This window comes from Meriones unguiculatus, chromosome 7, assembly GCF_030254825.1.
Source record: "Meriones unguiculatus strain TT.TT164.6M chromosome 7, Bangor_MerUng_6.1, whole genome shotgun sequence".
NCBI lineage: Eukaryota > Metazoa > Chordata > Mammalia > Rodentia > Muridae > Meriones > Meriones unguiculatus.
In genome coordinates, this window is record NC_083355.1 from 22,908,058 (window position 1) to 22,930,744 (window position 22,687).

The following is a 22,687-nucleotide window of genomic DNA, read 5'->3' on the forward strand; positions in this document are numbered from 1 at the left end:
CAATCAGGATGTTATTTAATTTGACCAATATCTTTCAGGTATTTTTTGAGTTGAAAATTGTTATTTATTTTTTGAGGGATAACTAGGGAGGATCAGAATCTGAGACAAGAGATAAAAAATTTGCTTTAATTCAAATAGCCTTTCCTTTATTTAAATATATATCTTTATTTTTATTGTATGAATGTTTTGCCTTGGGGTATGTCTGTGTGCCACTAGTGTACCTGGTTCATGGTGGTCAGAAGAGGGCATCAGATCCTCTGAAAGAGTAATTTCAGGCAGCTATGAGCCACTGTACGGGTACTAAGAATTGAACCCAAGTTCTCTCCAAGAGTAGCGAGCGCTCTTAAGCTCTGAGCCTTTTGTATTACTATTAAATCATCACAATCAACACAGAGAATAGCAAAGTGAATCAAGACATGAGTGTACAAGTTCTAGCTTTGTCTGCCAATAATCAACAGCACAGACTTACTTAAATTTCTTAGGTTGCAGTTTTCCTATTCACCAAACAAAAGGTTTCAGTTTTAATAATTTTTAATAACATGAAAAAAAACAGGGTATGTATTTGACCTTGTGCTAGTGAAAATAAAGAATGTATTTTCTGTACCAACCCAGATCAAATGTAAATGCAAGGCCCTAAAGTTCAAAGCTAGTATACCTCTTCAGCCTCTGTGCCTCTTCTTATTCCCCAATTCATGGGATCTTCAGGCCAATGAGAATTTCCAAGGAGTTGAAAACATTTTCACATAGTAAGATTTTGCTAACAGATTGTGAATCAGAATTGATGGAGAATTTACAATGCATTTCCCTCTAATAAATTGTATGGTGTGGTCATGTAATACAAAGTATAACACACATTTTCTTCCCTTCAGTTTTTTTTTCTTTTCTTTTCATAATGCTTACTTCCTGATTCCACTGTCAACTTTCAGAAACACAGACTTAAACACTTTTAGGTACTATTACTTTTTGGAAAGAAAATGTAAGGTGTTTATCTTCTCAGAACAATTCCCCAATTATTTTCAGGAACTGATATAGTTTATTAGGGCTTTCTTGACTGTATCTTCCAGATAAGATTCTGGTTTCCAGGATCTACTCCACTAGAGGTAAAGAACAATTTGATGTTTATTTAAAAGTCAGATTTTCTAATACTAACTAGCTACCACATACATAGTGGTTCAAAATACTTCACTACCTATAACTTTGGCTTCCTTGGTTAGAACATAGGGTGTTTACTTACCAGTGCCTTATTAATTGAAAAAATTATCAGCATATGAAAGGTGCTTTGTAAATGAAAAAGCTGGATAAGATATACATCATTTGGTGCTATGTTCTCCTGTAACTAGATTACAGAAAACTGAAACTGAGACCAATGATGTAAAAAAGAAAACATTAAGAGATTTTTTTAAGAGGGTCAACAGCACCTGAGCTCAATGAGATTCATGACCGGTCTGTTTACCTGCTGCCTCCTCCTGTGGTATTGTAGGAGTTCTTCGGGGTCCCAGTGACCCACTATTCTTGTCACTGGTGTTTTCCTCCAGGTTACCTGCCGGCTCTTGGGTTTTCATCAGCTGACTCAAGAGAACTGCCAACATATTCTGCATGTCAGCTGGTGTGTTTGAAGCTTCAGGAGTTGTCTGTTCTGCTGAAGGCAGGACCACAGATACAGAGGGTACCTCCTTCAATGATTCCTCTGGGGCTATGGTTTCTGAGTCCTGATGCTGGGAATTGGCTTCAGTAAGTGCACTAATAGATTGATTCAAGGCTTCCAACTGCTGTTGCATCTCTGGATTGGAGTGGATATTAAGCAGCTGGGCCATTTGAGGGATACTCAGGTCAGTTTGGCTCTGTAGCAGGTTTAATAACACTGCCAATTCACTTTGATTCAGCTGCTGTGTGATGTCACCAAGGCCTGTGGGATGAGAGTAGAGCCAATATAAGATGACAAGGAAGGGAAAGGACCTTTGCCTTTTTCAACTGACAAAAAAGCAATTTATAATATTCAAAGGCATAGTTTCATTTTGAATGCCTCATGATTTAACATCTCATATTATTATATCACAGTTAATTATGTATTTCTGTATAAAACAGCAAAGACTTGAACTGGTGAGATGGCACAGTAGCTAAAAGGCACTTGCCACCAAGAATGTCAACTGTATAAAGCCCAGGACTCATGTACTGGAGAGAACCAACTCCCACAAGTTCTCCTCTGATCTCTACACAGATTATGTGGTACCTCCAATAAAACAAAAATTAAGACAACAAATAAAATACAAGGACTAACTAAAGCATCTTTACACTACATAGAGAAGGGACTATATTTTCGGTTAGAGAGATGGCTCAGAAGAGCACTCACTGCTCTTCCAAAGGTCCTGAGTTCAATTCCCAGCACACACATGGCAACTCACAACAATGTGATGTGCACACACTCTCTTCTGGTGTGCAGATGTACAATGTACATGTAGACAAAGCATCCACATACATAAAACAAACAAACACACAAATAAACAGTGACTACATTTTATCTGTATTCTTCTAGGTCAGTGATTTTTCAACCATTATTAATGTAAAAAGTGTTAGGATGGATTTAAGAATTCAGGTGCCTAATATGCCAAGAGAGTTGGCATTTATTCAAGGGTTTTTTATCTCCTGTATGGCAAACTGCCCTCAAAACTGGTGTGTAATGGAAAATAACCTTGAACTTCTGATCCTCCTGACTCCACCTCCCCAGTGCTGTGCTGCAGTTATTTGCCACCACACTGATCTGAGGGTATTTAAGTTTTCTGGATGATTCTAATATGTACCAAATGTTGAAAATAATATTGTAATCTCAGCTACATTGAAGGCTGAGGAAAGATCCTAAGTTCAAGGCTACTGAGTCAACAGAGAAGTGAAAATGAAAAAGATCTGTAGTTTAAAAAAACGTGATGAGAAAGTCTTTGTTGTAATGGTTATTTTGACAGTTTTATTATATATTATTATATAAGTCAATTAACAGTCTACAGAACCAACTACATTTAGCAACTATGACTTGATATGACTAGATTCTAAAGCCTTATCAAATCTAACATAACAACTTTAAATTATTGGTAAAAAGCCATGATTTAGAGGCTGGAGTGCTGGATCAGTGATTAAGGGGTTGCTTATCCACAGAACTTGGGCTCCATTCCTAGCAGCCACATCACAGTTAACAACTGTCTGTCCCAGGAGATTTGATATCATCTTTTGGCCTCGGCAGCCAATGAACACAAAAGGTGCACAGATGTACATGCTCACAAAACACCAATACACATAAATAAAATTAATAAAATTTTTTAATTAATAAAAAAGTCCATGAGTAAACTAACCATAATCTTATTTAACTGGCTAGTTTCTTCCACAAAAATCTAAATGAAATATAGTATTCCTCATTTCAAAGAATAAAAATAACCTATTGTAAATTTTCTAAACCAGGTGTAGAAAATAAGGTTTATTTCTTCTCAGAAATGAGAACATCAATGTCTTATCTAATGCTCCACTGGACAAAAGTACAGGGATATGAACATATATGCCTTTTTCCCTCAAAATCTACTAAGTGCACTTAATAGAAGCAGAAGGCTTCATTCCAGTGCTGACCTACTGCATCCACAGGACCAGGCTCTGCCTTGACAGGAGCAGGCTGAGGTGGTGCTGGGCTGCTGTTCTTCACAGGCTCAGCTGTTGTTCCTGAGGTAGTTTCTTTTCGAGAAGCTTTGGATGGAGGTGGCTCTTCTATCACAATTCCACTCTGTCGCTGCCGTCGACGTTTCTTACTCCACAATTCATGGCAATCCTGCCAGTGAGGTAGGCTGAAAAACACAAAACAAAGGAAGAGTAAATAGTGAGTAAATGGAAATAAAATTACAGTAAAAAAGGGAAATAAAGAACCATAAGCATTAGAATGCAGTATAAAAAGAGTCACGGCAGGTAGTAGTTTGTGGAAATAAAGGTCAAAAAGATAATGCAAACAGGGATCTTACTAATACACGAACCAACTCCTACATAGTCAAATATTGTTTTTGTTCATATCAAATGAATAAAGAGAACTTTACTGGTCAAGTTTCAGCTAAGGATAAAGAAAAGCACAGAGATGAATAGCTTATTAATAGTTATAAAAGCCTAGGAAAGAGGCTGGCACTTGGCACCAAGCATGACAACTTGAGCTCAATTTTGGAACCCATATGGAAAAAAAGAGAACCAACTCCCACAACTTTCCCTGACCTTGGCAAGAGCATGAAAACACACACACACACACACAAAAATGCAAAAGAGAGAGAGACGGTGCTTTAAATCCTGGAACATATCATAATTAGGCCGGGTGATGGTGGCACATGCTCTTAAATCCCGAGGCCAGGGATTTAAGGAATTTGAAGCCAGCCTGATCTACAGAGCTAGTTCCAGGACAGCCAGGGCTACACACACACACACACAAAAAACCCTTGTCTTAAAAAACCAAAAGGAAAAACAAAAATCATGACTAAGTCACCTTATACTAAATTCTCCACTGAATTTGTATGATTTGATATCAACTTTTTCATTCATGGAGTTAAGCTGGTTGTGTTTTCAATCCTAGGGGGCACAGGAAGGTGGAATCCCTGTTACAAGCCAGCTGGGTCTACTTAGTGAGTTCCAGATCACACAGGGAAAGACTGTGTCTCAAAAAACACACAAACAAAACTAATAGTTCCTAAATTTCAGTAAAAAGTTTATATATAAAAATTCTAATATAATAATCAATCTGGATAGATCTTCAGAGCAATAAAATTTACAGTTACCATATATTTATATACTTATTCATGTCCCCTCTTTTGTTTTTATTTGGGGGGAAGACATATCATCCCGTGCTAACATGGAACACTTGATTCAGCTACCATAGCCATCCAAGTGCTGGGACTGTAGGTGCCAGAAGTACCTGCCAGTACTTCTCTGGTAAGAAAATGCATCTAAAGAGGATCCCAAGTTCAAGGCCAACTTAGGCAAGTCAGACGGGTCCCCTAAAAAACCAAACCAAACCAAATAAAACCCAAAAACAAACAAACAAACAAACAAACAATACCCTAAAGGGTTGGAAAGACTGTTAAGAGCTTGTGCTGTTCTTGCAGCTCCCAGCAGCCATGTCTAGTGGCTGACAGCTCCAGTAAATCTGAAACCATCTCTCAATCTCACAGGCAACCACTCACATAAAGACATAAAAAAATAATAAGATATAGCTCATGGTAAAGCATTTGACTAACATGTATGAGGCCCATAGTACTGACATAAAAAACAAACAAATAAAAGAAATCTAGCATAAAAGCATTAATACTGCCACTTTAAAATAAAAGATCTTTTATGTGTCATAAAGATGAATTTGGGTATAGTCTCTAAAGATCCTCTCTACTGTACAGGGTATTTGTCAAACTGTGATGAAAGAGGGTTATAGAGGTGGAGGTAGCAAAGGCTCTTGTAGCTAGCAGAATCCTTACCAACTGAATTCTGTTATTAGATGCATAAAGGGAGAATAGAAGCACAGACTCAAACTTTATCCTCTGACCTCTACACAAGTGTTGTATCATGTGTATATGTGTGCTCATACATGCACATGCACACACAGATATATAAGTAAAAAATGAAAAAATAAAAACTATGAAAGAGATCCACACCAAGATTTACATAAAAATTCATGGAGACAAAGGGAGGCAGATCTCTGTGAGTTCAAGGCCAGCCTGGTCTACATAGTGTTACAGTAAGCGCCTGGTTTAAAAAACACAAACAACAAAACAAACCTTACAGACCTGAAAATGATGCAAACTATTTAAAATTAGAACTGTTCTTGCAGTGTGAGAAATATATAGTAACAACATAAATGATTATACTAGAAGGAATGGATAAGAGCAAAAAGTACAAGGAATATTTTCAAAGACATTGCTTAGCACAATATATATTAGAGATCCAGAAACTTAAAAAACAAAACAAAACAAAACAAAAAAAAACTTCAATCAAGTATAGTTAAATCTATTTATTATTTGATATATCGACAGTAACACGCCATTGGAACTGACATAATCATTTGCAGTTATTAAACTTTTTTTTTTAAGTTTCTCATTTTCTGCTTCTAGCAGGAAGTTTGTGGAGTCATTATATAGCCACCAATACTTACTCTGGAGGTGCCATTTTGCTGAGTTCCACATCTTTAAGGAAGTCACTTTGCAGGGTCTGCTCAGCGGTGCAACGCTTGCTAGGATCGAGTGTCAGCATGTGGTCCAATAAATCAAGAGCTGCTGAAGGAATGCTATAGAAAGGAGCAGAGATATCAAAACTCACAAAAACCCTATGTTCTCAAACCAGGAAGCCTGTATCAAAAGTTATTTGAATTTCCATCTCCATGTAAAACTGAGCAAAGAAAATTGGAAATTGGCTAATGCAAGCAACAGATCTCAAACATGATTTAAGAAATGCTTGGGGCTGGAGAGATGGCTCAGTGGTTAAGAGCATTGTCTGCTTTTCTGAAAGAAATGCTACAATGAAAACTAATGAAACCAAGAATTCTATTCTCTTTCCTTAGGAAGGTCAAAGAAGTGTAAGGAAATCCACAAATTGTTCAAAATAAAATGGTTTTATTTGTCCAAGGTCTTGATAAGAAAAAAATTAGAAATAGGGTCTAATAAAACAAGCTTCTTCAAAATTATAATTTCTAAGGATGTCTCACAGGGTAAGAGCACTGGCTGTTCTTGCAGAGGACTCTGGTTCAATTCCCAGTTCTAGGGATCCATCATCCTCATTTGGCCTCTGCAGGTACCAGACACATATGTGCATGCAGGCAAAACATTCATATAAAGAGACCCACATGGTAAAAGGAGATTGAACTCCTGAAAATTGTCTTCTGACCTCCATACCCACATCTGCACACCTTTACTCCTAGCACTCAGGAAACAGAGGCAAGTGGATCTCTAGGAGTTTGAGGCTAGCCTGGTCTATTAGTGAGTTCCAAGCCAGCCAGGGGTAGGTACATATTCAGGCTATCTCAAAACAAAACAAAACAAAACAAAACAAAAATGTTATTAAAATGTTTTGCTATAGTAAACTGGGATTAACAGCAAAAGTCAAGTCCCAACAGAAGCTAGAAATAGAAAAGAAATACAAGAAGACTCTGCGAAACTCACAAAGAGAATTCTTCTCTTAGGCGTCTCCTATATTGCTTCTTCGGTTTCATGGTGTTGAAGTAGGGTAGCTTGATAACATCAGGCCACACTGCTGGACAAGGGCTACCACAGAGACGACTAAAAAGAAAACAAAAGGACAAGTGCAATGAAGTGAATCATCAGCTTCATGACTTCTAGAGGTTCCTGAAGAAAAACTGTCATCTTCTAAGGTCTGGGCACTCTATGACTTATTACACTATTACACTAGTAGAAATTAAAAGAAAGAAAAAAAAAAAAGCCAAGCATGACACCTTACTTGCTCTAAAGAGAAGCAATATAAGAGAACTGGTTATAAAAAAGCATACTGGGAATACTGAAAGCCAGCAAAAAAAAAATATTGAAAATCTAATCCAAATTGATTTTATAAAGAATGTTTTATCTATAAATGTTCTCATTACCGATTTTATTCTACTCAAGTAGAATTAATTTATTTTCTTTTAAGACCAGGTCTCTCTATTATATAGCCCTGGCTGTCCTGGAATCACTGTGTAGATCAGGATGGCCCTGGACTCAGAGAAATAATCTGCCTCTTCTTCCAGAGGCAGGCTGAGATTAAAGGCATGTGCTACCACACCTGGCAGAATTAATTTCAAATAGTAAAAACTATGAATTGGTAGGTATGGCCTATAAAGAGACTCTGCCTCAAAATGAAACAAACCAAACAGAAACAAACCAAAAGAAAAAGAACAAGGGAAAGGAACAGTGAAAAGGAAAAGGAAAAAGGAACAACACAAAGTACAGCAAGAAAGAGGCCCAAATTCCATTCTAGTTTCAAGCATTCCCCAAATTGCCTATTATAGTTTACATTTTAAAAGTGTGGCTGGAGAAACAGCTCAGCGGAAAGATTGCTCCTGCCAAGGCTAATGACCTAAGTTCAATTCCCAGAAACCATGGTGAAAGGAAAAAGAAAATATGTACTCCACAAAGAATTAACAAAAGATAAAAAAGAAACAACCAAAAATTCTATTCATACCCTATATAATTAACTAGGCTTTAAGTTCTTTCAAAGCAAATTGTAATTTTATCTCCTCCAAAGTTCAAACAGAAACCAAGCTTTATTCATGATCTTTTTTTTGGGGGATGGGTCTCGAGACTGTGTTTCTGTGTAGACTCGGCAGTCCTGGAATTTGATCTGTACCCCAGGCTGGCCCTGAACTCACAGAGATCCTCTGCCTTTCTAGCCTCATGTATCCTTTATGATTTATGTGTTTGTGTGCATGTGCATATGAAGGTCAACCTCAGATGCTTTTCCTTAGGTGTCACCATCCTTACTTTTGAGACAGGCATTCTCACGTGGTCTGAAGCTTGCTGAGGGGGATAAAACTGGATGGCAAGATTACCTATTTCTGCCTCACCAGCAGTAAAGTCACAAGCATGTAACACCACACACCTGGCTTTTTGTACACAGGTTCTGGGACCAAATAGCTTATTATGACTGCAAGGCAAATACTTTACCACTGAGCCATTTACCAAGCTTTCATTTTACTTTTTATTGTTTTAAAGATTTCAATGATATTTAGTTAGTTTTTGTGTGTTTCTATGGAAAGTGGTGCATATGCCACAACTCACTAGTGGTTATCAGAAAATAATTTTCAACAGTCAGTTCTCTCCTTTTACCACATGGGTCCTGTAGATGGAACATATGTTGTTCGTCTTAATGGTAAGGTACGCCAGAAGCCATCTCACTGGCCCACTGCAGTCTGGCTCTATAAACACTGACAATAACAACCATCAGGACACATGTGAGGAGCTGACGCTCCTTAGATCTTTTTTCAAGGAGACTGGTCTTAAAAAAAAAAAAAAAAAAAAAAGTCTTTTTTTTTCAACAAAATTTTCTACATTTATTTAATTAGTGTGTGAATATATGTGCACAGGTAAGTCAGTGAGCAACTTTCAAGAATCTCTCTACCATGTGAGTACCAGTGATTACAATAAGGTCATCAAGCTTGAGAAAAAGTACCTGTTGACCCATCTTGTCAGGTTTTTCTTTTCCCCCCTTTCTTTCTTTTTTCTGTTTTTGAGATGAAGACTCAAGCTGTTGCTCAGGCTGGCCTTAAACTCACAAGCTTAAAAGATTCTTACTGCCTTAGCCTACTACTATACAGCTGGTGGTACAAACACCACTGTTCTCAAATACAGCATACTTACATATGACAAAGAACACAAAGGTAAGACTTAGACATTATAGAGCGAGGGAGGTGGCTTAAATAGGAAACTGCTTCCATCACCCACATGGCAGCCGCCAGCCTCTGTAACTCTAGTTCCAGGAAATCCAACACCCTCTTCTTGCTTCCAAGGGTACCACATATGCATGTGGTGCAATTACACACATGCAAGCAAACACTCAAATACATTAAGTTAAAGAGGTATATTTGGTTATGAGCTACCATGAAGGTAACTAGGAACAGAACATAGATTCTCTGCAAGAATAGCTAGAGCTCTCAACGGCTAAGCCATCGCTCCAGCCTTGTAAAACATACTTTCTAGGTCCACAGGCGGACACAGAAGAGATTGTAAGCTCAACTGAGGAAAAAGAAAAATATAGTATCATTTAGTGGACTAACTGAAAAGTGATGACAGAAATTGGAGGATTTCACTGCCTATTCATCTAGTTTTAAAAGTGTGGGTCATAACTAAGGATTACATAACTGGGTCATGAAAATTTGGCAAGAGTAATATATACAACAACCAAAAAACTAACTAAAAAAATCAAACGTGTAGTAAGTCTGAGATGTTTCCGGCAGCGACCCTTGGTGTTGTGTGACTTCACTGAAGTCTTGATTCTGAATATACAACAACCTTGTACTGTGAGTGGTATAATCCCATAAAATGCTGATAAAAACTGTCTGAAATACCTAAGCTCAGAAATTACACTATGATATTCTGAACTGCATTGTCTTACTATATACATAAAATTTTAGCTCTTTTAGAAACATACTGGCTTGCTCTGGAACACAGAGAAACCCTGTCTTGACAAAAGGGGCGAGGGAGGCTGGCAGGCAGAGACAGACAGAGGCTTTAGCTAGGCATGGTGGTATACACCTTTAATCCCAGCACTCAGAAGGATCTCTAGAATAGTCAAGGCTACCTAGGGACCCTGCCTGCCTGCCTACCTAAATGAATGAATAAATTTCAAGGGAAGGCTTTCAATATTTTCCTACCATCATTCTTCAGGATGTAAGTATCAATTTAGTCTATTTTTAGACTGTATTGTGTTAGAATGTTTGATTCTAGAAACTACTTGAGTTAATAATTTGAGCTTCATTGAAAAAATAAATCAATTTTCAATTATTTCATTGATTTACATCATTTATGTTGAGACTAGGTCTTACTATGTAGTCTTGACTTGTCTAGAGCTCACTATGTAGACCAAGTTATATCTAACTATGCCTGATCTCCTTAAAAAAAGTTTTTTTTCTTTACTTATTTATCAGTGTATATGTTGCACACGACTGTGTGGAAGTCATCATCAGACAAGTAGCGTTAGATGGTTCCATCCTACCATGGGGTCCAGAGATGGAAAGGTTGTAAAGTTGTAAGAATGACATCCATATGTGCATGCCCACACATAAATTAAAAATTAAATTAAATTTGTATGTAAAAATAAAGAGGCATGTCTACTTTATTAATTTGTATAAATTAATTTCATGTTTAATAATTATAAAATTATTAAGCGTATGTCAAAGATTAGCTTAAAATTAATTTATATTTATCATCTGTAAATGTCTGATTTATATATGTTATTATATACATCTATTACCCAGGGTTAACATTACCCAGGTAAAAACTTCTCAGGTGAAAGAGATTATGAGTGAAAAAGAATTTAAGAAATTTTTATTTATCACACACAGACACTTAAAAGCATATATGCAACTATACCTGATCAGCTCTAGCTGAGCCAGTTCCAAATTGGCTTGAAAAATAGGTTTCTTTGTGAACAGTTCCCCCAGGATGCATCTGGAAAAAAAAAAAAAGAATAAAATTCAGAGGTTAGGAAGAAATTCCTTGAGCCTATCTAAAGTGTGTCTCAATAAACTTTTATAGGATTCTGGATTACATGCACTATATCGGGTGGTAAAGTAGCCCAGAACTTCAGTGTTTGGGTTGCCTAAAAGATAGAAAAACAACTTCTTGTGGTGAAAACAGACATCAACACTCTACTGCCTATAGACAACAGTCCTCTTTATTATAAGCAAAAGGAGTTAGTTAGGAGTTCTTCATCTCTGTCACACCACAGTAATCCAAGGAAGTACAATTTTACAAGGATGCTTAGCAATTTCTACAAAGGGATTATTAACTTTCTATCATTAATTTGCTCTGTAGAACTATACAATACTATTATAACCCCTCGGGCAATATATTTACAAAGAAAAAAATGTATTATCAGCTAAAATCAGTTTCACCAAGACTTTTAAATAAATTCTATCCAAATACCTTTGTTATTTTGAAATGGACATTCAGGGCTAGAAGATGGTTCAGTAAGTAAAGCAAGTATTGAAGACCTGAGTTTGAATCTACAAAAACCAGAAGCTGGCCCTGAACTCCCAATTCTCCAGGCTGCACCTCCAAAATGTCAGGATTTCAGCCCTCTGCCACCATCCTGAGCTCTATACATACTTTTATTTAAATAGAATATTTTTACTAATTCTTTGAGAATTTTATACAATGCATTTTTATCATCATCACTTTAAAATAATTTATTTTTTAGTATTTGCATGTGTTTCTTGGAGGCTCCAAGTATTTTAACCCTTGGGCTGGAATCACAGGTATTGCTTGATCTATGTGCTAGGAACTGGATCCATGGTTGTCCTCTGGAAGAACAGCCAAGTATTCTTAACTGTTGAGCTGTTTCTCCAGCCCTAAGATTTCTATTTAAAATTATACATACGATGTGGGGGGGCATTATGCATGCATATGCACATGACCACAGAGGCCAGAGATATTAGATACCCTGGGACTGGAGTTAAGGATGGTTGTGAGCTACCATGTGGGTCCTGGGAACAAAACCCGGATTCTTCAGCAAGACTGTCAAGAGCTATTAATAACTGAGCCAACTTTATTGGCTCTAGCCTTCTTATCAGCATTTTCTTCTCCTCCTTCCTCTCCTTTTATCTTTTTTTTTGAAAAAGGTTCTCACTATGTGTACCTGCTTGCTTAGAACTTGCTATATAGACCAGTCTGGCCTTGAACAAAGAGATACACCTCCCAAGTGTTGGAATTAAAAGGCGTGTGCTACTATGTCTCATTCTATTAGCATTTTTAACCTCAAATGGCCTAATTTTTACTTCACCTATAATTTGTTTTATTAGCTTTTCTAGTGTCTTCCCTAATTTGATTAGAGGTAGAAAAAGTAAAAATAGAAATAAGGTTTGTTTCCAATATTAACTGTCAAATCAACCTCTAAATACAGTTTTAAACAAACTAATAAAATAAAAGAGTAGTAAAAAAGAAAATAAGGAATAAGTAAGTTTATTTCTTTGGAAGACCTAGAATTGTTTCTTTATTGTTTTTGATTTTCAAGAAAGGGTTTTTCTGTGTAGGCCTTGCTGCCCTGAAACTCACTCTATAGACCAGGCTCACCTCAAACTCAGAGATCCACCTGCCTCTGCCTCCCAAGTGATGCGACTAAAGGCATACACGACAATTACCCAGTTAGACCTTGGAACGCTTAATCCTCCTGACTCCACCAATTGACAATCTATTTTCTGCTCTGATTTGTACATCTAAGTGTGGTAATCCTTTGGTATGGAAGACTTCTTTATTATGAAGCCAACATTTTATTTATCATACTAATCTAGCAGATTGCACAGACTGAAAAAGACAAAACAAAAGAACACAAATACAACTATAAATTCTTGCATGTTTTTTCTGTTGTTGTTTGAGAGAGAGTTGGCCTCAAGGATGACCCTGAACTCTTGATTTTCCTGCCTCTAAGATCTTCCTCATACACCTTAATGGGTGGATTACTAACTTTCTAGCTTAACAATAATAATTTGGGTTACTACTGCTAAATACAAATAAATCCAGCTTGAGTCATTAAAACGTAACTAAAACACCATTTGATTTAGGTAGGCTACCATCTTGTTGAATTTTAAAAATAAAAACCATAGCACTCTTCTTAAAGACTTACAAAAAAAAGAATGGGAACAATGATACCCTATAACCAACAAAGGAATGTGGCATGAATTTGCCAAACCACATACGAACAAACAGATATGGCCATTTAAAATATTAAGGCCTCTGGTAGAGTGGTACATGCTTTTAAGCCCAGCACATGAGGAGGGACGGTGGCTGAGGCAGGTGGGTCCTGTGAGTTCAAGATCACCCTAGTTTATATATCAACTCCCAGAACAGTATGTGCTGGGTTTGTTTGGTTTTCTCTTCTTTCTTTTCCTTATTTTTGGTTTTCTCGAGACAGGGTTTCTTTGTGCAGTGTTAGCTGTCCTGGAATCAGACAGGGCTACACAACAAGACCGTCTCAAAAGAATTAATAAAAATAAAAACACTTTAATGCATAACATACAAAATATAGCTTTTGCATTTCATTTTCAAGCCAGAAATAGAGTAAATGTCTGTATTTCCAACACTTGGTAGTTGAATGCAAGGGAATTAGAAGTTGAAGGTCTTCTTGGGCTATATAATGAGTCTGATGATCATGTGGGCTAAATGTGACCTTGTCTTAAAAGAAAAATCATTTTCAGAGTAGCCATGTTGGTGCGCACTTACAACCCCAGCATTTGTGAGAAAGAGGCAGGAAGATTGCCACAAATATAAAGCCAGCCTGGCCTACACAGTAAACCAAAATAGTCAGGGCTACATATTCTCAGTAGAAAAATCAAAAGGAAAGGAAGAAGAAAAATGGAGGGAGGAAACAACAACAAAAAGCTCAAGAGAAATGACTGATTGCAGACAGAAGACTGGAACAAGAAAACAAGACTATTAAAGATTATTAACAATATATCAAAAATAGGAAGAACTACATTAAAGACTAACTAGAGAGACGGCTAGAATGTTAAGAGCACTTGCTATTCTTGAAGAGGACCAGAGTTCGGTTCCCAGCACCCAGGTCAGACAGAGTACAACTGCCTACTACTTCTAGCTTCTGGATACTCGGACACCCCTTTCTGGGTTACATGGACACTTCCACACACTTGGCATATGTTTCCACACTCTCCTCTTTCTGTCTGTCTGTCTGTCTCTCTCTTTCACACACACACACACACACACACGTTATATAAAAATGAACCAAAACATATCAAATATGAAAATCTATCAGATCTTAATGAACTGAATAAACAAGAAAACCAATAAACTATTATTTTCTCACTGATCATTTTTAAGAGAACAGTAGAAAAACCACCTCACTGCTTTCAAAATTTGGCAAACAAAATGAAATAATTAGCTTTTTTTTTTTGCAATACTGAGAAATAAGCCCAGGACTTCACACTAATATTGTATTAGGTGGGTAAGACATTGAGATCTATCCCCATTCCTAGCATTTTCTTGTTTTTGTTACTGTAACAGTGACAACAACAACAACAACAAAAAAACTAAAACTATGAGAAATAATAAATGATTTAGTTTTCTCTCAGGAGATTGTAAGTAAACAAATGAAAATCAAGAGAGACTGAAAGAAAATGTTAACTAAAAGACTTCACATAAGCTAGGCATATTGATCTATAATTGTTATCCCAGATAATTGGGGCTCTCAGAAGCATTCCCAGTTTTAAGAAAGCCTGGGCAACTAAAACAAGTTGCTAAGTTATTTTCTTTTTTTAAACTAAGACTTATTTTTATTTATATTTATGTATGGGTGTATAAGTGTGTATATACTTAGAAAGAAAGACAAATACCTAATATAAAGAAGAAACAATACATGTTAATACTATGTGAGTTACAGACAAAACAAAAGGCTAAGAAAATCTTACCCACAGCTCCAAACATCAATGGCTGGTGTGTATCTTTCCTCCCCAAGAAGCAGCTCTGGAGGTCGATACCACAGAGTAATGACTTTGTTTGTGTATGGGCGACTGAAACATAAAACCGTCAGGATGTAAAATTTGTGTGTATTCTTTTCACATATTTCTGCTAAGTATGTAACACAAACAAAAATAGCTGCCAATTTTAGATAAGATTGTTAAAACAATTCCAAAAGCAAATTAACAGGCCAAAAGTAAGCTGGACAGAAGTTAAAGATGAAGAAATCACTTCTAGCACCTTGGGTTAACTTATTTCAGTAGAGGGCTAAATGAAGAATCCAGATAGTGTCTAAGATTTAGGTGCCCCAAGGCCTTTAATGCCAACGTCCACACATACATGGAAAACACTCAGACATAAATGTATACAAATACACATAACATGCAACTCCAGCTTCAGGAGGATATCTCTGTAGTCAAGTGTGTGTGAGAAACACACACACAAAATTACAAACAAAAATCTTTTAAAAAAAGAATTAATAAAGGCTGGATAGCTCATGCCTTTAATTCCAACACTCTGCAGGTAGAGGCAGGTGTATTTCTGTGAGTTCAAGGCCAATCTGGTTTACAGAAAGAGGTCTAGGACAGGAAATGCAATATAGAGCAACTCTGTCACAAACACAAAAAGATCTAGGTGGTAACACAGTCAAATAACTTGAGAATTCTAACAGTCATAATAATTTATAGAATTTGAGAGTATCAGAAAATTAAGATTCTTCTCAAATTCCCACAATCAGTTTTACCTTTAAAAAAATTGTTTTTTCAGATTGTGTTTTTGCTATGCCAAAGTTGGACTTGAATCATGAGACATAAATACACCTTCCCATATGTAGTGTTGATGAATGTCTCACCTCTCTTCAGAGTTATAGAGCCGAGCGAGTCCAAAATCTGCTAGTTTGATTTGCCCGCTGTAAGATAAACAAACAAATAATTATTTTCGTAAGTAAAAGCAGCAGCCCTCTTAACTACACTTGGAAATTTAAGTGCTGATTAAAAGGCTAAAAGGATTATAAAAATTATTTTTAGTGCCTGTTCTCTATTTCTACTATTAATGGTTACCTCCCCAAATGTAGCCTCTTCTGACAAAGTATATAAAACTTCACAATATTTTTCCTTTAGCTATTATCACATTTTAAATTTTGATTTCTAATCTTTCTTTTTCCTTTTTACCATGGTGTCTGCATACATTACCCAGCTTGGTCTCCAACTCCTAAACTTAAGTAATCATCGTACCTTATACTGCCAAGAACTGGGTCTATAGGTACACATCTTCCCTGCCAGCTCTAAATTTTTGTTGTTGCTGTTGTTGTTATTTGAGACAGGGTTTCTCTGTGTAGCACTGGCTGTCCTGGATTTGCTTTGTAGACCAGGCTGGCCTTAAACTCACAGTGATACACCTACCTCTGCTTCCCAGGTGAGTGCTGGGATTACAGGCATGCACCATGCATCCAGGAAATACCTATTTTTGTTTGTTATTATTTTTTATTTTGAGAAAAGGGTATACCACATAACCTAGTACCTGCTAAAGTGTTATTTAATGATGAAGAGGAAATAAAAGGAATAGTCTGCTCAAGACAAAGAGGTAGTTAAGGCCAAGTATAGTGGCATACACCTTTAATCCTAGCACTAAAGCAGAGAGAGGCAAGAAGGTCAGGCTCATGGGAAGTCCAGGCTTCAGGGTGAGATCCTGTCTCAAAGCACCAAAGACTGATGATGAAGCATGAAGCCTAAAGCCCTAAGTTTGATCCCTCACACTACACATAAACAAACAAACAAACAAACAAACAAAAACTTGCCTGTGCTTCATTCTCATAAATGATAAATCCAATAATAGGTCTCAGTTTATGAATCTGTACTTTTTACCCCTTAGTGCTGGGAACTGAACCTAGGGCCTCATACATACTAGGCAGTACTCAGCCATCCCCAGTTCTGAGTCTGCATCTTTCTTCCTTTTCCTCCTTCTCTTGTCTCTGTCTTTCCCCCTCTCTCTTTTATTTGAGACAGGGTCTCCCTCAAAACCCAGGCAGGCCTAGAACTTGAATTTGGCCTGGCTTCAAATTCACAGTAATCCTCCAGTTACAGGTTCCCAACTGCTGAAATTACAGGCACATGTCATTATACCTGGCTCTGAATGTGCATTTCTCATTTCTAACAAGCTCATATATGATGCCAATATAGGTGACCAAAAATTCAAAGCGCAAAGCAGATTATGGTCTGAAAACCATAATTTTATAATAACTCCTTTATTTATTAATATTATTATTTTGAAACTATATGTTGCTATGGGCTGTCTACAAACTCATAATCTTTATGCTTCTGCCATTCAGCTGGAGACTCACTCCTTTAAAGGAATTACAATCACCTTTGACTCTGTTCTCCCTCCATGTCCTCTAGTTCTCTCCCTCCTCTTCCTCCTCCCTCTCTCTTCATTCTCCTCATCTCTTATAGTACTTTAGGAATTAAACTCAGGTACTTGTGCATGCTAAATGCTCTGCTACTGAACTACATTCCCATCCCTCAGTATATAGTGATGCCAAAGAATATTTTAAGAAAATTAAACATAAAATCAGGGGAATTACTTAAAAAGTATAAACTACTCAAAATTATGTTTATCTTTCTAAATTTATGTATCCTATCTTAACATTTATACTGATGGCATCTGAGGTACCTGACAGCTCAGTTAACACAAAGCTTAGATAGTAAAGAGAGGAGGCTATCCCAGGAGACGTTCCATAAATATATAAGCAAAGGAGCAGATATAAACTAAGAAAAGCAACATATTTTTACATTAAATCTACCACTATCATTCCTGTTAAGTCTACACACCTTTATCCACTTGCCCTTTTTACCAGTTTGAAAGTCTTGCCTTGAATTCGTAATAATCCTCAAATTTTAGCTTTCCAAATGTGGTATGAGCCACTTTATCTGCCTCATTACAGTTTAAAGTTTAAGTTCTAAGAAAATTCCAAAAAAAAAAAAAAAGAGAAAAGTAAAGGAATAATTATCCAATTATCAAGAAAAAGAGTTCTTCAAACTTCTCTCTTTTTTTTTCCAAGGCAGGGTTTCTCTGTGTAGCCTTGACTATCCTGGACTCGCTTTGTAGATCAAACTGGCCTCCAACTCACAGATATCCACCTGCCTCTGCCTCCCAGAGTACTGGGAGCCAGTGAGCCTAGCTTCCTCAAAGTTCTTGATCATTGTTATTTCTGAGGGCCCAAATAACCCAAAACTCCAGGCACAAAGCAGATCTAAAAATGGCAAGAAGCGTAGTTATGGAAAATTGACTGGCCTTTAACATCACCAGCAGCTAGTGTATTTGCTACATGACCCATACTACCTCTACACTTGTTTGGTATGTGCGGGTGTGTAGGTCAGAAACAACTTACAGGGGTCAGTTCACTCCCTCCAGCCTGTGAGCTCTGGGAATTGAACTCTTGTCTTGCTAGGCAGCATGTGCCATCTTACTGTCCCTTATTTACTTTTTGTGGTGCTAGGAGTTGAACTGAGAACCTCATATAAAGCTACGCAAGAATTCTTAACACTAAGCTATATTCCTAGCATATTTATTTGCTTACTATTTATTTAATAGTAAATTGTTTGTTTGTTTTTTGAGACAGGGTTTCATCCCTGTGGCCTTGGCTGTTTTGGAACTCACTCTCTAGACCAGGCTGGCCTCAAACTCAGATATCTACCTAATTCTGCCTCTGTACACCACGACCACCTGGCAAAGGTAAGGTCTTACAGTTCAGGCTGGCCTGAAACCCTAATGAAAAAGTACTGAGAAACTTTGGCATATACAACAGAACAAAAAACCCTATTATTGCTTTATTTATTATATCTCCATGACAGGAACAAAATACATGCACATAGATGCAGAGAATCCTTTCTGAGACTGTGATTTTAAAATGTCTTTTGACATACTCAATGGTTTTATTTCTTCCAAATTTAAGGGTCTGTCACATCATACTTCCATCCCTTGACTGTGCTGCATATTCGCTTATTCCTCACACTACACTAATATTAAGTGTACTTGGCAGACTTTTTTAAGTGTTATAATTTGTAAAATGGCATCCATGACTACTCCCTTTGTAAACATGGCCATATTATAGTCAATATTTTTATTACTAATTTTTTAGCTATTTCTCTTGGACTTTGCTCATGTTATTATTCAGACAGGGTCTTACTATATAGACTAGCTGAGTTTCAACTACAGAGACCCACCTGCCTCTGCCATCACCTCTGCCATCACGCCTACCTTAAAGGAAACACTTTTCAATCCAGTGCCAACTGGATATATGCCTTTACTCCCAAAATCGGGGAAACAGAGGCAGGTGGGTTACTGTGACTTCTAAGCTACCAGGTTACATAGTGAGACCATCTAATTATAAGCATATATATTATTTTTATATGTACGTGTGTGTGACTGCCTGACTTTGTGTACACCACATACATGCAAGAAGGCCTGAAGGCTAAAAGAGGGTACTGGATCCCCTAGAACCATAATTATAGCTGGTTGTTAGCTCCTCTGTGCCAACTAGGAACCAAACCTCAGCTACCTGCGAGAGCAGTAAGTACTCTTGAGCATTAAGCAATCGAACTAGCCCCTATACTTTTAAGAGGTTTCCCTGCCTTTAGTCTCTCATCATATAGTATTAGTGCCCTTTTAAAATAGAAAACTAGGTCTCTCCAAAACAGTATGACTTGAGTTGGGAATGAAAGTTTACACCTCAGCACTTAGGAGGCTGAAGCAGGATTACTGTGAGTTAAAGAACATCCTAGGCTACAGAGTGAGATACTTGTTCATAAATAAAAACAAAACCCAAAACCAATTAAGTCTTTTTATACTTATGAAATGAACAGCATGGAACCCAACCTAGCTCTGCTCTTTCTTTTGTAAATAGTTCTTTGCCCCACTACTCACATTTTCTCCTGGCAATCCCTCATACTCCCACTATGGGGACCAATATGGCCAGACTTCACCTTTCTCAAGGAGGACTTGACAAAGGTGCCAGTGCTGGTAGTGTTCATCACCATAGGAACTCACTATAATTATGCACCCACTCAGCCCCTATACCAAGTATGCCGCCACGATCATCCAGGCTACACCCTACAACCTAGTTTGACTGTGCTAAGCAATGGGAATATGCCCGATATACACAGCCATTCACAGAACCCTCTGGGTCAAGCATGGAATGGTTAAAAAACTGGTGACTACTTCTACTGATGGAAGAGGCACCTAATAAAAATATAAAAACTGAGCCAGATATGATGGTGCAGGCCTTTAATCCCATCACTTGGGAGGCAGAAATTTCAGAGTTTGAGGCCATTCTGGTCTACAGAACAAGTTCCTGGACCAAAAAAAAAAAACAAACAAACAAAAAACGTATATATGTGTATGTTTTATGTGTATATGTTTTTCACAACCCCCCCCTATGTATCCATGGCTGGCCCAGAACGCATTATGTAGACCAGACTGGCCTTGAACTCAGAGATCCATCTGCCCCTGTGTCCCCAGGGCTGGAATTAAAGGCAAGAGCCATTATGACTACATAGTAGACATTTTTAATGGTTATAAGGCCTCAACTTCTCAAGTAACTGAGACTACAGATGATAACTATAGATGTAGACTTAATAGTAGTGAATCTTCACCTTTAGTAAGAGATTTTGAGTTAGTGAGAGCAAGAGGAGAAAAAAAAAAACCCACAAAATTTTTCTAAGTGGTGTCTTACTAAATTGTTCAAGCTGGTATCAAACTCCTGACAACTCTCATTTTAACTTCCCTAATAGCTAGGATTGTAAAAATATACCCACAGTTCCAGTTTAAGAACTAATCTTTTAGCCAGGCATGGTGGTGCACACCTGTAACCCCAGCACTCACAAAGTCAGAAGCAATTCAAGGCCAGCCTGGTCTACAAAGTAAGGGCAGGACAGCCAAGGCTATCCAGAGAAACCCTGTTTCAAAACAAAAACAAACAAACAAAATCTTTACACATTATGTTTGCCTCGCAATAAAGTCATATCATTTTAAATAGTGCTTCAGACCTTGAATGCCCTCCCTACTGGAACGGTAGATACAAGTAAGCTACTTAGTACGATATACAAGATCTTAAATTGGTTCCTAATAACAATTCAGCTTCATCTTTCACTGTAAAGTGCTTTACTTTTGCTCTAGCAATGTTATGTTTGTAGTTAGACATATTACACTATTTCATTTTTTTCTTTCTCTTTTTCCTTTTTTATTTTTTGGAGATAAGAGTCAAAAGTTTCAGGCTGGCTATGAAATTGCTATGTAGTACGAGGAATCAAAAACTCAGGTCTCAATGCACACTGGCAAGTAGTCTACCAATTGAGATACATTCACAGCTCTACTTTGAAACCGTAGATCCTCTTCCCTTAGCTTCTCAAGTGCTATATTACAGGCATTTTCTCTGTCATGTATATGTGCTTTTGTATAAGCAATGTCTTCTGCAGAGATTTTGATTCTTCATTGTCAGTTTTTCTGATAAATTTCTATATATTCCTGAAAGCTGAACCTTTCCAGGTGATTATAAATTAAACAAGAAAACAATATGGGTCCAAGTGTGGTGGTGTATGCCTTTAATCCCAGCATTTGGGAGGCTGAGAAAAAAAAGAATCAGAATCACAGGTCAAAGCCACCTGAACTACAAACTGAGACTCTGTCTAAAACAACAAGTGAAAATGCTTATTGAACAGTTAATAAACTAGTTCTACTCTGGCTCTACTACTGGCTTCAGCTGTACAATGAACACTAACAGGCTTTTAGTGTTATAATTTGGACAATCTCAGGTAATCCCACATGGCTGCTTATTCCACCTTCTAGCAAAACCACCACCACCCTGGGTGTGTCCATGTGTGTGTGTGTTGAGGTAAAGTTAACTTCCTCTAAAAGTCTCAAGTGCAGCTAACGAGGCAGAACTGGTTCTTTCCACTAAAGAATATTAAGAGCCCAATGGATAACAGACTATTTATTGACTATATTGCCTATATGGTATATTCTCTACTAGATCAAGCCACTAAAAGTTTAGCAATTAAAAAAAAAGCTGTAAACCTATCATTAAATCTGGAAAGATGATAGAAGAGGAAGGGGAAGAGGGAGACAACAAAAAATGAATACACTGAACATGTATGCAAAGAGAAAAAAATTACACAGCTTATAATCCTAATTATCTAGACAAAATCAAAAGACAAAAAAGTGATTAGCCTTATTTAGTTACTATGTTACCTGTTATTCAGCAAAATGTTAGAACATTTAATATCTCGATGGAGGAAATTCTTTTTGTGACAGTAATCCAATCCTTCCATTAGCTGTTTCATGAATGACTTGATATGGTCCTCAGAAAAATGCACCAAACCTGATTCTAGCAGTCCCATTAAGTCATGGTCCATATATTCAAACACAAGATAAAAGGCACCTATATAACAAGAAAAAGAAATTTTTAAATGTTGACATAACAATACTCAAATTCAAATATATTTTGAAGTTAACCAGATTCTCTC

At 37.1% G+C, this 22,687-nt stretch overlaps 1 protein-coding gene across 8 annotated transcripts in view; it reads right to left on the reverse strand.

The window, feature by feature from the left end:
* Positions 1–22,687, reverse strand: part of Cdk12 (cyclin dependent kinase 12) — an 81,968-nt gene that overhangs the window by 31,898 nt on the left and 27,383 nt on the right. For all 8 annotated transcript variants that reach the window (XM_060386806.1, XM_021659885.2, XM_060386805.1 and 5 more), the window contains exons 6-13: positions 22,413–22,602; positions 16,021–16,077; positions 15,122–15,223; positions 11,073–11,150; positions 7,155–7,271; positions 6,152–6,283; positions 3,610–3,821; positions 1,454–1,906 (exon numbers count right to left, since the gene is read on the reverse strand). In XM_060386806.1, the coding sequence (XP_060242789.1) occupies positions 1,454–1,906; positions 3,610–3,821; positions 6,152–6,283; positions 7,155–7,271; positions 11,073–11,150; positions 15,122–15,223; positions 16,021–16,077; positions 22,413–22,602 (1,341 nt within the window). The remainder of the gene's footprint in view (positions 1–1,453; positions 1,907–3,609; positions 3,822–6,151; positions 6,284–7,154; positions 7,272–11,072; positions 11,151–15,121; positions 15,224–16,020; positions 16,078–22,412; positions 22,603–22,687) is intronic.